The sequence below is a fragment of the Capronia coronata genome (assembly GCF_000585585.1).
Source record: "Capronia coronata CBS 617.96 chromosome Unknown acBCG-supercont1.5, whole genome shotgun sequence".
Lineage (NCBI taxonomy): Eukaryota > Fungi > Ascomycota > Eurotiomycetes > Chaetothyriales > Herpotrichiellaceae > Capronia > Capronia coronata.
In genome coordinates, this window is record NW_006912897.1 from 578,228 (window position 1) to 591,807 (window position 13,580).

Here is a 13,580-nt window from a genome sequence, read left to right on the forward strand (position 1 = left end):
ACAAATATATACTAGCCAGAGCATATTATGGCCAAAGCCGGCTTCTAATCGCTACGTAGGACTCCTTGACAGAAGAAGATGGGAATACGAGAGCTACGAAAGAGAATGCATGGATTATAAGCACAAAAATCGGAGTAAACAGACTCGTTTCGCGTCAATAGGACAGAATATCCAACTACAGGAGGAGGATATACTGCCATCTATAAGTCCCGTCGGTGTTGGTGGCGGTGATGAGGCTGGTGGCGATGCGTGTTGGGGGGAATTGGAATCCCTCCATCTGATCGCCATCGCCATCGCCACCGCAAGCGCAAAGCCAACACTAGTAGTAAAATCAGGCACCAAAGTTTCCGCCTCATCGTTTGTTCATTATGGCCACAGTATCTCTTTCCTCCAGATTCTTATCATGGGTCGAGAGGCTCGTCGAATTCTGATGGATTTTCGCCCTCGCTCTATTTTTCTACCAAGGGGATGCTATATTTCTTCCAGGTTTGTGACCTCACCAGAATGCCTCGAGCCTCCTACTACCACTAGTCTTACGTACCTGGCTTGCAAAGACGACCTTCGCCGCCATGAAATTACTTACTACCCTCTTAACCCTCCTGTTCGCAGGCACCGCCCTCTCCGCTCGGGTGACGAATCCTAGAAAGGTGCCGCGCGATGCCGTTCTCCTCTCCAAAGTCTCTGCGATCACAGTCCGCGCAGGCAAACAGACATCCTCGAGACGAGTCGCGCCAGTTCCCCAACTACAATGCGTAGGCCCAGCCTCGATATGCAAACTCTACTCCGTCGACGTGATGCGCTGCACGAACGAAGGCGCCGACTATGACGAGAACAACATCCAGTGGAGCTGCAAAGCCTCTCTTCCTGAAGAGTTTAAGCTCGGAAGCACAGAAGTGACGTGCGAGGGCTACGAGAGCAGCGAAGATCCATATGTTCTGAAAGGCAGCTGCGGGGTGCAATACAGACTACTCTTGACGGATCAGGGAGAGGAGAAGTACGGTTCACGATCACAATCACCCTTCGATTTTGGAGACTTTGGCAAGGAAAACAAAGCCGAGAAGTTCGCCGGATATCTCTTTATGGCGCTGTTCTTGCTCGTTCTGTTCATCATCCTTCGCAGCCTGCATAATGCCTGGCGCAATGACACTGCAGCAACAAGACGAAGGCCGGGGCCACGAGGAGGAGGTGGCTTCTTTGGCGGAGGTGGAGGAGGCGGTGGTGATGATGACGACCCTCCGCCTCCGTACGATCCACGGCCTCCGCGGCCCAAGAAGGCAACATGGGGATCTAGTTCGAGAACGGCCAATGCAGGCTGGATGGGCGGGGGAGTTCCTGATCAAGGTTGGCGCCCCGGTTTCTGGACAGGTACTGCCGCTGGAGCTGCTGCAGGTTACCTTGCTGGGAGAGGGGCCGGTGCCCAACGCGCGCAGCCTGCTCCGCCACCGATAGTGCCGCCTGCGACTGGAGGATGGTTTGGCGGAGCAGGAGGAGGAGCGGCCAGACCTGCTCCATCTCCACCAAGGACATCCAGTTCAAGTTCGAGCTACTCTAGCTCGAGACATGAAAGTACCGGGTTTGGCGGGACTTCTAGGCGGTGAAAAATGAACAGGACGAACGAGACCACGATTATTGGTATGGGAAGCACGAATGATAAAAGCCTGTCTGGACATTTGGGACGCCTAGCAGAGGTCGATCTGGAGAGAAGCTTCCTTGCGGCCTGGTATATCCAAAAAAACGACCGTTGGCACTAATTTCGTGGACAGAGGCACGCGAATCCACGAAGCCATAGCAGACGAATATACAAGTCTTTGACTTCGGCGACGAAATGCTCGTGTCTGTACTAAGTAAGAGACTGCCCGCCTGAGATATACGAGGGATACAGTAGAGAGTAGACATCAACCTCCCAGCCTCCAAGCAGTAAACACGTGAAAGACACGAAGTCACGTGATATGTACTTTTGTATCAGGTCGTAAATACCAGTAGGCTGCGCATACAACTTCATCCACCTCACTCCGACATCATCTCTAACAGGACCATCGAAGCAAACCCGCAGATGTTCCCATCCACGGCCATTTGGGGATCGTGCTTCGAATCGGCTCACCAGCAAGTTGAGTGACCCTGAGCGGGCCCCAGAGACAACGAGCGGTTAACGGACTCGTCACGAACCTCTCCTAAGCGTGGTCTTATTCAGTCAGGCACACACCCATCTTCTGGCCACTTGCAAGAGCGATGGGAAGCACCTATTTGTGGTGGTAGGCCGTTCTTCTCTTCAGCTGTCGTGAGCATCAAATCCACCCGAAACCAAAACATTCAATAACAGCGGCCTCCACGTATTGCTTACTACTAGTACGGCGGTTGCTGGCGACCTCTATGATTGGACAGCCTTGCTCACCACTCTGCCCTTCCAAGTACCTCTCATCCACAAGACAAGACAGTTCAATTCCCTTGCCATTGTACGTCTTGGTTGCTTCTGACTCTGAGAGAACAACAGGATACTTTCTCTCATGCTTGTTACCACGCCTTTCCTCCCCGAACATTGTTGACTGCTCTCTTGGACAGGGAGCAAGGGTTGGAGGACAGCAATTGGGTCCCGTGTGATTATTTCTCTGCAGGTGCGCAAGAAGAAATACACACAAGGGCAGCCTTGATGATACGTACGATGCAGCGGCCTTAAGAGACGGCCATCGACTATTTGGACGATTGGAAACGGAGGCTGCCAGCATAAGGTACAATCACATGCATGCGCGGCGACTCTTTCAACTTAGCAGCACAACAGCAACATTATTCACTTACTGGCACGCCACGAGCACTTCTCAAAGATCCGGTTCCTCGCTCATCAATTGTCACTCTGAGGGCAAACTCAAATCGGCGTTTCTTGACTCTGATCTCGTCTTCTCTCCTCTCCTTCCACACCTGGAATTTTCAAAGCATCTTCTGCTTCTTTGTGTCGGTGACGGATCGTCGCAGGATATGCAGATTGCCGACACCATCAAGATCCATTGCCCAACAAACTACAGATGCGCCAGTACTTAAACCTGTGCTTGGCTGCTAGTTTACAGATCGGATAAGAGACACCAAACCCCACGCGCTGTATCAGATTCACAACTTTTCTTCTCCCGGTCAAGGACTGCCAGTGCCAGACACCATCCAGAGTACTGGCTCTACAGCCATGCCGCCCAATACCATTCCTCCTGATATTGTCGATCTATCCTCTGACGACGACTCTGGCGCGATCAATACTGTCCCTGCTGCTATTGCTCCATCAAATAGCACAAATTCGACCCGTCCAGGTGCACCGCAGTCGATCTCAGAGACACAAAGCGGTCGTTCACTTGCGGACCAAGTCCCTGTCAGAGGACGGCTGCACGGTGGATACGACCTCGATACGCTCAAATATGAAGAACATCTCATTCCGGACGGCCAGTCAAAATGTCGCGGTTGCAGACTCTCTCCTGTTGAGTTCGACGAAAAGGGCGATGAGATCCCAGCCGCAGTGACACACGAAAAGCGCATGACAATCCTGATGGACCGGTTCAAGGAGAAGTGGGCACGAGAAGACGCTCAGAAGATCGGTACAGGCGACAATCAAGACGCGGCAGCGAACACTGTCACGCTGGATGACCGGCCTATAGATATACACAATGTGATCATCTCCCCGCGGCCGAATATCACTCTAGCCGAGGGACGTGCAAACAAAGCCATCCCTACCCACGTTGTCGACTTGGAGGCAGGCTCAGCTGAAGAGCAAAGCACAGGGAGCCGGACTGAAACTGGAAGCGATGTCGACGACAACGATGACGATGACCTCCAGATACAATCAACATCAGGCGGAACTTCTCGAGCATTGACTCAAGGTGCTCGACGATCTCTAGCTGTGAGCAACAACAAAGGCAAAGGCAAAGGCAAAGCTCGAGAACAAGCATCAATCCCCGAAATTGACCTGTCGTTGCTTGAGTCTGACAATGACGACGATCTCAACATGCGAGCAAACTCATCGGATGCCGTCGACGCGAACCGGAGTGATGAAGAAGACCTGAGAAGAGCGATTGCATTATCTCTACGGGACGATCAAGCTCTGGATACCGTGGACAATGCTGCTTCGTCATCATCACAACAGCTCGACCCTAAGCGAAGAACATTCACACACAAAGTCGGTGGTGCAACAGAAGGAGTTACAATCCCTCCTAATGCGACAAGCATTTCAGGAAACAATCACAACAAAGACACCAGAGATCCACAGACTAGAGGTCAGTACAGTACTGGAGGTGTAGTGGACCGAAGTGCGTGGCATTTTCTCCTTTTGTTACAAAAGCTAACGTTGTTTATCCAGCAGAACAAACCCTCTTGCACGATGTAGACGACGACAAGACCGTTTCTCCCTCGCCGAGAGCTGTGACCTCTTTTTCTTCGTCTTCCCAAATTCGAGCCCTACCGCAGGCAGCACCACGCTCCTCGACGATGGCCCCGTCCTCCAAGGAAGCGAAGGTGGTAACGCAGACCTCAAATCCTCCTCCTTCTTCATTCCACCTCACCGGCCTTGACCGCAAACAAATGGAAGCGGAGCGTCTCGCTCGACTGAAGAGGAAGCGTGAAGGTGAAGGTGAAGGGGGCGGAACCGAGGACACTACAGGTCCCAGCAGCAACAGAAACAAAGCTGCACGAGTCGACCATCTCGCTTCTGGACCACGAGCGCAGGGAACGATCTCACCTCCACCGCTTCGACGGTCTTGCGACACTCAATCAATTCCCGCCCAGAAGCGACAACTCTCAACCACTGCGTCTGCTTCGGCCTCGACGACAGGTCCCTCGTTCAAGAAGGGTCCCGTCCTACCCAGCGGTAGCACCTCCCACAACGGTACAGTTCCAAGCACTATGAAAGCAGGGGGAATTGCAAGAGACGCGAGGCAGAACTACCATCTTAAAGGCGTTGTCTTGAAAACACATGTTGAAGGCTATGGCGCAGACAAACCGAACAGCAACAGCAACACCATCGACTTTGCAACGCTCATCTCGCCGGCCTCCTCGCTCGAATCGTGTCTCTTGTCCTCTTTCATCTGGAACTTCGACTGGCTCTTCCAGCACTTCGATACGAAACGCACAAAGTTCCAGCTCGTCATGCACGCCAAAGTCCCCGGGCAGCGAGAGGCTCTCAAGGCGGATTTCCAGGGCATTCCGAATGTCAGGCTGTGTTTCCCGCCTATGGAACCCAATGTCAACTGTATGCACAGCAAGCTGATGCTGTTGTTCTACAAAGAAGAAGGAGGACCGAGATGCCGTATCGTCGTGCCGACAGCGAATCTTGTCGATTTCGACTGGGGCGTCGGCGGGTTCATGGAGAATACAGTCTGGTTGATCGATCTGCCGATGAAGAAGCCGGGCTCGTCAGCAACAGGCCTTGCCAACCTCGCGACGCATGGTCCTACTGTCATCGGCAATGCACAACCGGATCAAGGTCCAGGCAAGGGTCAAGACAAGACATCGACGTTGACGACTTCTGCAACAGCAACAGCGACAACACAGTTTCAGAAGGCCCTCACGACGTTTCTCAAGGCGCAGCGCGTCCCCAACGATGTGATCCGAAAACTGGAGCTGTTCGATTTCAGCGAGACGGCACAGCTGGGCTTCGTGCACACCATCGGCGGAATGCACGTTGGTGCCAGTGGTGGACTGCCAGAAGGGCTGGGCCAGAGCTGGAGAACGACGGGAGTTTGCGGACTGGGCCAGACCGTCACCGACCTGGGTCTTGCCGGTGGCGGGAGTGGACATCGCGCCCCTATCGAGCTCGACTACGTGACCTCCTCGCTGGGCAGTCTGACCGACGACTTCATGAGTTCCATGTATCTGGCTGCTCAGGGGGATGACGGCCTAGAGGAATACAACAGACGCACAGGCTCGAGCTCAAGCAAACGCATAACCAGTAGTACCTCGGCGGCCAAAAAAGGTTCAGGAGCACGGATGGCGGTTCCAAAACGCGCAGATTCTGGCGAGCAGCATGTTGACATCGACAGCGACCACGATCACCGTCATTATCATTATGACTGGAAGGAGAAGATGCGGGTCTACTACCCCAGCGACGAAACCGTGAGACGTTCAAAGGGAGGGCCGGCCAACGCTGGGACCATCTGTTTCTCGTCCAAGTGGTGGCAGAATGGTAAATTCCCTCAGTCGAACCTGCGAGACTGCGTTAGCGTTCGTCAAGGTTTACTCATGCACAACAAGGTATGTGTTATGCATTTGTTTGGCAGATTGCCCACTGGAGTCCCTTGGGCTGGCAATTCAAGCCGGACGGGCCCGTGTCTTTTGAGGAGATGGCAAATGCTGACATTCCCATAGCTCATGTTTGTGCGATATGCAGCGCCGGTGGAGACCGGTGGATTCGCAAAGATGGGATGGGCATACGTGGGGAGTGCCAATTTGTCCGAAAGCGCCTGGTAAGCCCAAACTTACTCCTTTTTCTGCCTCGTCGGCCGCCTTGCTTGCTGAGGGTCTGGCCTCAAAAATCATCAGACTCGGAGCTGACGGCTGTCTGATGTTAGGGGACGATTGGTGCAGGACAAAGCCACCAAACAACCAAAGTTGAACTGTCGTAACTGGGAGTGCGGTGTTATCATTCCCCTGACTGCAGAGGACAACTGCCCTAGCACTACTGACAATAAGGAAAAGGACATGGGTCAGAAGGCAGGCCTTGAGATGTTCGATCATCTCGTGCCGGTCCCGATGCGATATCCTGCGGAGCGGCTTGAAGGGAAGAAGCCGTGGACCATGTTTGACTGAAAACGAACACGGCTATCATCACGACTTGTGCGATGACAGCCTGAAAAGCCTAGTGCAACCAACTTGAGTGATTGGACAAATCATACAGATAGAATGGCCATTGTGGAGGCGTAAACTTTCAGTTCGACAATGGCGTGTCCAAGTTGGCATAGCTGCAGACTCGCTTCGTCCAGTTCCCAAAGTCAATTCAGTGCCTTGATACAAGGCTAGTCGATGCTGGCAGTTGGCTTTATCGTTAGGGTAGGGAGGCTGGAGCTAGCGCACGAAGGCAGAATCCATGAACAAGGCAGCCCTTCTCGCATGGCAAGGAGAGTTTTCGGCATGACAATGCAATCAAGTCTCTTGTGGATAGGTAGACAACATGTGAATCCGCTTTCATGAGGCGAGCCAGAGAACTGAGGACAGCAACATGATGCGTAATATTGATGCCGGCCAAGCCCTCCCGACCTGAACAAGGATGATTTCCACCTTGGCGACAGTTACCAGCTAGTAGTGTGGTCGAACGGACTGAGATGCTGAGAAACTTGGATGGTCGACTGCAAACAGACATCAAACAATGCTTGACGCCAGTCAGGACCCCGTTGGAGCAAGAAAATGGTTATAGCAACCGGGAATCAATCATTCATGCTCGAAGAATGACAGCATGAGCCTTCCCATTCTGTAACTGCGATGTTCTGCAAACTTGATCGAAGACGTCTGCCGAGCAGGAATTGGTATTCCACTATCACACGATCCGATTCCGACCGTGGGAAAGTAGAGGCATCGACGCGGTAATAGTCAGGCTGGACCACGGCGGTAAACATTGCGTAAGGTCCGACGGGCCGCGTGCCTTTCTTCAGAACTTTCCAACCCCCTTGCTCCCCTTCAACTTGTCACCATGCTCCATGGAAATCTCGAAACATACCTACAGAAGAGTGGTTGTCCTCATGGGCCTCTTGCTGAGCTTTTGGCACGCACACACCTTGACTCCTGAATAGGTGGAGTTCCTGACCCTGGCTTTAGAGTGTGCACATATCTTCACATACTGGGATAGATGAACGGCAGGGGCATGTATTCACACACAAACTTCTCCCTTAATTACTCTTCTTCTGGTCAGGTGGTATCCAACAATGGATCGGCATCCAACACAGAAGAGGGATCCAGTCCGGCCGGGTCCCATCTAGGTTACCTTGAAGTAGAAACCCGAACGTCTTGCATCCTGGTGACGGCGAGCCCAGTGTAATACCTCATGACAGGTTTCACAGGTATCCGAATCGGCATGGATGGGCGAAGTGATCATGACGAAGCTCCATAAGATGTTGCCGTCACTTGGCTACAACAAATTCTCGAACGTGTGCGGGAATGGCTCGATACAACCTTGCTCCTGATACCATGTTGCCTGCCAGGGATTCCGTGTGGCCAAGCCGCGATACGTGCCAATCAGGTTAGTGGAAGCAGCGAATAACCATGTCCAGTACCGAGATTTCAGGCCGGAATTCCCATGCTCGACCTGACTGTCCCAACTTCCCAATGCGGTTGAGGTTGCAACGAGACGAGCTCGACGTGATTGGGTAGGAGGATCAACGACAAGGATGGAGGATTTCCGCAGGCCAGAACCGCCCACGGATTTTCCCCTTCCCAACAACATCAGAGTGCCAGGGAATGCTGGAGGGTAGACGAGATTGCATGCGTCCTTCAGTGACTTGGGATCGGAACCGCACTCAAGGCCGGCCGCTATGGATCGTTGGACTATGAAGGCAGGGACAAACGAACATGTAGTTGACCAGGTAGGATCTGTGGATGAAGTTGTTCGGGGATCGAGACAAATGAAGCTGAGGGATTGTGATAGGAGAGAGTCATTGCGTTCGTACCTGGACTCGTGAGAGTGTGAAGACATCTCACATTTAGGTACCTGCTAGGTAGTATCTACCTCGCTACATAGCACGCAGATAGTACGTACTGCCGCCGGCGCAGGCGCAGGCACCCATGCAAGCTATTAGTGGTCAGCTAGTACTAAAGAGGTAGAAACTATTTTCGACACTTGTGCCGAAGAGGGCTTAGCCCCAAATTCCGGTGTTGGAGCATCTCGCCTGGAGAACACTTGCACACTGCATCTGACCGAAGCACTTTACTACTAGTATCACTGCTGCCCAATTGTGGAGGCAAACAGACAGGACAACCTCTACTAAACAGCATCCGATTGAGATGCCAGTAGCCTGTTACTCCTGAGCAGTATAATGCTGCGTGGTATCTGTCAAGAGATCGATCAGGTAGTGGGATACCAGTAGTAGCAGGCAGGCAGGCAGGTAATAACGCTGCTGTTCAGTAGACTTTCGGCTCACCAACTGAACCGCAGATGCAGGTCGGTGGCTTGCAGCGATGATTACGACACTAAAAATGGGTGCCGGGGTTCACTGCACTTTGTTCAAATCCAACCACTCAAGTAGTTTTTCCCTCGAGCAAAACAACATGCCTCGCCCAAGTTCAGCCACACCATTCCTATCGTCTCCCATCGGCTCGATCGGCGCCTTCGAACAGACACCTTCTCGTCAGTCCGCGACGCCGCCGATACTCCGTGCCTGCATACTCGCTACCTGGTACGGTGTCACTCCGGTTCAAGACCGGAGGGGGTAGTGGTGCACTGGCAGTGGGTGGCGCAGAACTACCTACCTGAATGATGTACCTCACACTGCTATGTAGGTGGAGACTCGCTTTGTTGCCGTTGTTGCATCCTGTGCTCCCTCATCTTGTCCCCCCTCGGCCCAAATCTCTGGATGGTCCCCTTGTCCGGCTGCAGCACTAACATGGGAGTACCCCTAAGCGGCGTCGATGACTTGCACCAGTACCACTGTGCTGGGACACGCCTCCTTTTCTCCTGGCCTGACACAAGGCACCATTCATCACTGTCTCAGACAACGTCAGTAATATTACGGCCGGACCTTTCCAAGCACGGTAGTGGGCTTGACAGTCCTGAAGCAGGGGTACTGCAGGACGTACAAGATTCGTATGCGGGAGAATATCACTTCGAAGAGCTGATGCTGTTACAAATACAAACTACCCATGTGCTGTACACTGAAGATGTGCCTGACTCTTGCGCAAAACCTCTTCCTCCATTATTCTGCCCGATAGGAACATATTACGCAGCACATTCTCATGGCGAAAGTCCAGCAGGAGTGCTGGCCCTTAGAGCTTTAGGAAGAAGTCCCCGACGAGTGGGTTGACGGTTGTATCGAACCCTGCGATGACACCGGAAATCTGGATTGACAGTACCCAGCGCCTTGCGACGGAAACAGACTTTCAGAGGGATCTAGCATTGCGGCACTATCCTAGAAGCCCACACTGAAGTGCAGACATCCACTACCATCCGGGCTCTTCTTGTTCCGAGGCTTTCGATCCCTGACTATGGGCTTCATTGGTGGATGAAAGAGGTGGAGCCCACTGCATTGCCTATCGCTGCTCCCACCAGCGCAATATGGCCTATAGTACTACTGCAACCGCATACCATGACCGGCCCATCGTCCTAGATGGAGTCTTGCCAATGAACACCCCTGCTACGCGCCCTTCAACATTGGGTATCTTGAGTCAAGGTGGTCGACAACGATTGGGCTGGTTTAACACGCAGTGCAGGGGAGGTGTGGCTTCGAACAGTCTGGACCGAGCTGACGGGATCAGATTGGCGTGCCGCTAGAGAAGAACCCGCGAGGGTTCGGTCAAGAGGCAAGACATGGGGAAGAACAATCCACGAAGCACGGTTGCGTCTCATCTCAGGGCCCAGCGGGAGGGCCCACTGCCAGCCACAGCCCTAATCTGCAGCACCAGAAGGCGTTATTGACTGGTAGAAAGTCTAAAGTGGAGGACGACTTGGGGACGCCGAATACAGATGTATGGACGTGCACGGTGGCAGGACCAGGCAAGACCAGGCAAGACTTGAAAGCAGTACCTTTTCTACCTGCGAAGCGGCTCATGAGGGAGCTGCATGGCGCGCCGACGAATTTTTCTCGACCTTGGTTTCGAGGCACTTTTAACGAGAGAGCACCTCAGCCGCGTCACCCCTGCAGTGCTGAAAGAGGAGCAGGCAGCTGACGGCTTTCACAGGCTCCATCCCTCCATCCCTCCATCCTCGCCAAAAGAATGAAGAGAGAGAGAGAGAGAGAGATGGCATTTTGTATTAGCTGTATCCGATCCTCATCCGCCGCAGAGGAAGTGTACCGCGACACCCCCCTGCTCGCTCTTGTCGATCGACTGCCCAATTCACACGTCGCTTGTCGTCCTTCATGCGCCGATGCGTCCTATCATCCCCAGCTGGTCAAGTCCTCATAGAACAAAAACTTTCCTCGCTTGGCTTGTGGAAGTGATGTTTGCATAGATATTGCTGCCATGTACCACAGATCTTCGCTTACGGGATGGCCGAACGGGGGCGATGGAGGATTGTTCAGCCGGTGGACTCCCCCACATCCCGAGCACCATGTTGTAGCGACGCAGGAGACGTGTCCTCCAGCACGCGGCAGACAGGGCAGGGTAGGGCAGGGAGGTCCTCGCCCTGTCTTCAGTGTGCGTGGACTTGTAACGAAAAGAAGACGATATAACGCCGCCAGGATGGAAGGTCGAGCAGAAGGAGACTTGCCGACTCGTAGGCGAATCATCCATCCCACTGGCCATCTGCCATCTGCCAACCCGTGCAGCCCACTCTCGTTTAGGCTTGATGTAGTGGTCCTCTCGACAGAGCCAATCGTGTCAGGTTAGTCCCGTCGGATACGAAAGACTTAGATGAGCCGATCGGAAAGCGCCCCGTTGGCCACACCAGACGACCCCTGGTCATTCATCCGTGCTAGCAATCATGTTAGTCGCGCTGGTAGGGTTGGTAAGGTCGGTAGGGTTGTCTAGTGAGGTGGTTAGGCCTGCTGGGTGGCTCATGCCTGGCCTTGCGCCCCCCGACGTGGTCTGTGTTTTCTTTTGGATGAAGCGACTCCGTAGTAGTGCGCGGTGCGTAGTGTGTACAGAGTAGTGCCCGTTTTTGTCAGGCGCACCTCCTTGCCCGTTGAGGGGACATTTTTGGCACCTGGGCAATTCGAGCAAGCAGCAGGCGCAGGCGCAGGCGCAGGACAAATGCAGGTGCAGGCGCAGTTGCAGGTGCAAATGCTGGCCCTGAGCAAGAGAGACCTGCTCTGGTAAAATTTCCGGTCATTCTCGTTTCTTGCACGAAACGGCAGGGATTGACCTCTTCGCTCGTTCTCCCAAGACGCACATCTGTCGGCGGCTTTCCTCTGAGCCTGAGCAAGCGAGACAACCTCGGATATCATAACCTGACATATTCGGTTTGCGCGACCGCACGACACCCACAGAGTCTTGTATGTTATATAAGACATTCTCAGCTCCGAGTTTAGGTCTCTGTCTGCCAGATCAGTCAGAAACCTTCATATTTTAGCAGCTACTCTACCGCTGGCAGCTGGCTTCCTCTGCCCAAGCCTGCGACTATCAACCCATCCCCGGGCTCCCGGAAGTCAATCGTTGGTGCCCCTGTTGAAGCCAGTCTGTCCCCGCTTCTCAATCTTCTTTGCACGAGCTCTGCGTTCGCTTCAGGCGGTTGGCGATCGCCCCATCACTGGCTATCCATCCTTACGACCTCACGGGCGTGCCTTGGGGTGGATGCAATAGCTGGTTGTGTGAAGCGAAGCCGTTCCCAGTCTGTAAAGTGGGGGGTTACTTCGCCCAACCTCAGGCAGCTCAGCTGCACGCCATTCTTTGAGATTCAATTCCGGTCTCGCTTGGTAGAAAGACGGTCACAGTACGCTCACGAGATCGGCACATCCTACAACCAGGAAGCGCTGCGACGCGGCTATAAAGGGTGTCTCTTCGGGGGTGGTTGCATGACAGGACGGTCACTGTACGGCGACCACGACCACGACTACCACCACCACCACTAGCATCATATCGAATACGGCCCCGTCATCTGGACGGTCTTCTGGTCTATCGGGCCACCGTACATCTCGTCTTGTCAGCGGGTGACCCAACCATCCATAGGGCATAGCATTCCCGCTCTCCGGGCCCTAGTTGTGTTCTGTCATCCACAGCAGGACACGACTGACTGGCACCCTGCTCCTGATCTTTTTCGCACGGCCAGTCCTCTAACCATATTTCTTCCCTCCAGGGACAGACACTCCCCGCCAGAGGATCGCTCCACGCACAAAGTCTATAATCCAGAGCTGTCCACAGCTCTCTCCATTCAGCGACTCGCAGCTTCGACACCGAACTCTCCAAAAAGGCACTTTGACTTGGCGCTATCTCTTAAGCGTGGCTGAGCATTTACCTGCCGCTGGCACGCGAATTCTAACTTCCGCGGGCCCCTCAATAACCAGTTACCAGCAAATCCACTGGCAAACGACCCCCAGCGGGCCTTCAGATCATCCCTCGAACTCTTGAGTGAGTCCACGCTTTCTTGCTGAGAGCCAAACCGCGTGCGCCTGCAGCAACATCCAAAAGGTCATCCAAAAGCCAAACCCTTTGCCCCGGATCACTTGGTGGCCTCGAGGATATCTGGATGGTGATTTACCCTCTCAGTAAATAGCAACTCGTTCCGGGTGCAGTGGTGGGCGGTGGGAATTCGCGATCAACTGCGTCTTGTCTCTCACCAGAGAGGACACATTAACATTGCCCTTGAGCTTCATTTCAACCTGAGTCCTGCTGCAGAGCGACGGTTCAGGAGGTTTGACTTGGTTTCTGTCCCATCCTCTGGTTTCATCGATCCAACCTCTGGTCGGGCGCCGATCGGTTGGGGAGCCTCGAGGACACACAGACCGGGAGAATTCACCTTCACACAAACTAGCGCC

The 13,580-nt window shown here is 53.6% G+C and overlaps 2 protein-coding genes across 2 annotated transcripts; both read left to right on the forward strand.

Moving 5' to 3' along the window:
* Positions 1–569: 569 nt before the first annotated feature.
* Positions 570–1,598, forward strand: A1O1_05897 (uncharacterized protein; the record flags this gene model as incomplete). Its single annotated transcript, XM_007726781.1, has 1 exon — positions 570–1,598. One exon carries the CDS (start codon positions 570–572, stop codon positions 1,596–1,598), a length of 1,029 nt encoding a protein of 342 aa, XP_007724971.1.
* Positions 1,599–3,169: 1,571 nt separating this feature from the next.
* Positions 3,170–6,774, forward strand: A1O1_05898 (uncharacterized protein; the record flags this gene model as incomplete). The annotated part of the gene is made up of 5 exons (XM_007726782.1): positions 3,170–4,280; positions 4,331–5,452; positions 5,504–6,219; positions 6,334–6,431; positions 6,537–6,774. 5 exons carry the CDS (start codon positions 3,170–3,172, stop codon positions 6,772–6,774), a joined length of 3,285 nt encoding a protein of 1,094 aa, XP_007724972.1.
* Between the last annotated feature and the right edge of the window lie 6,806 nt (positions 6,775–13,580).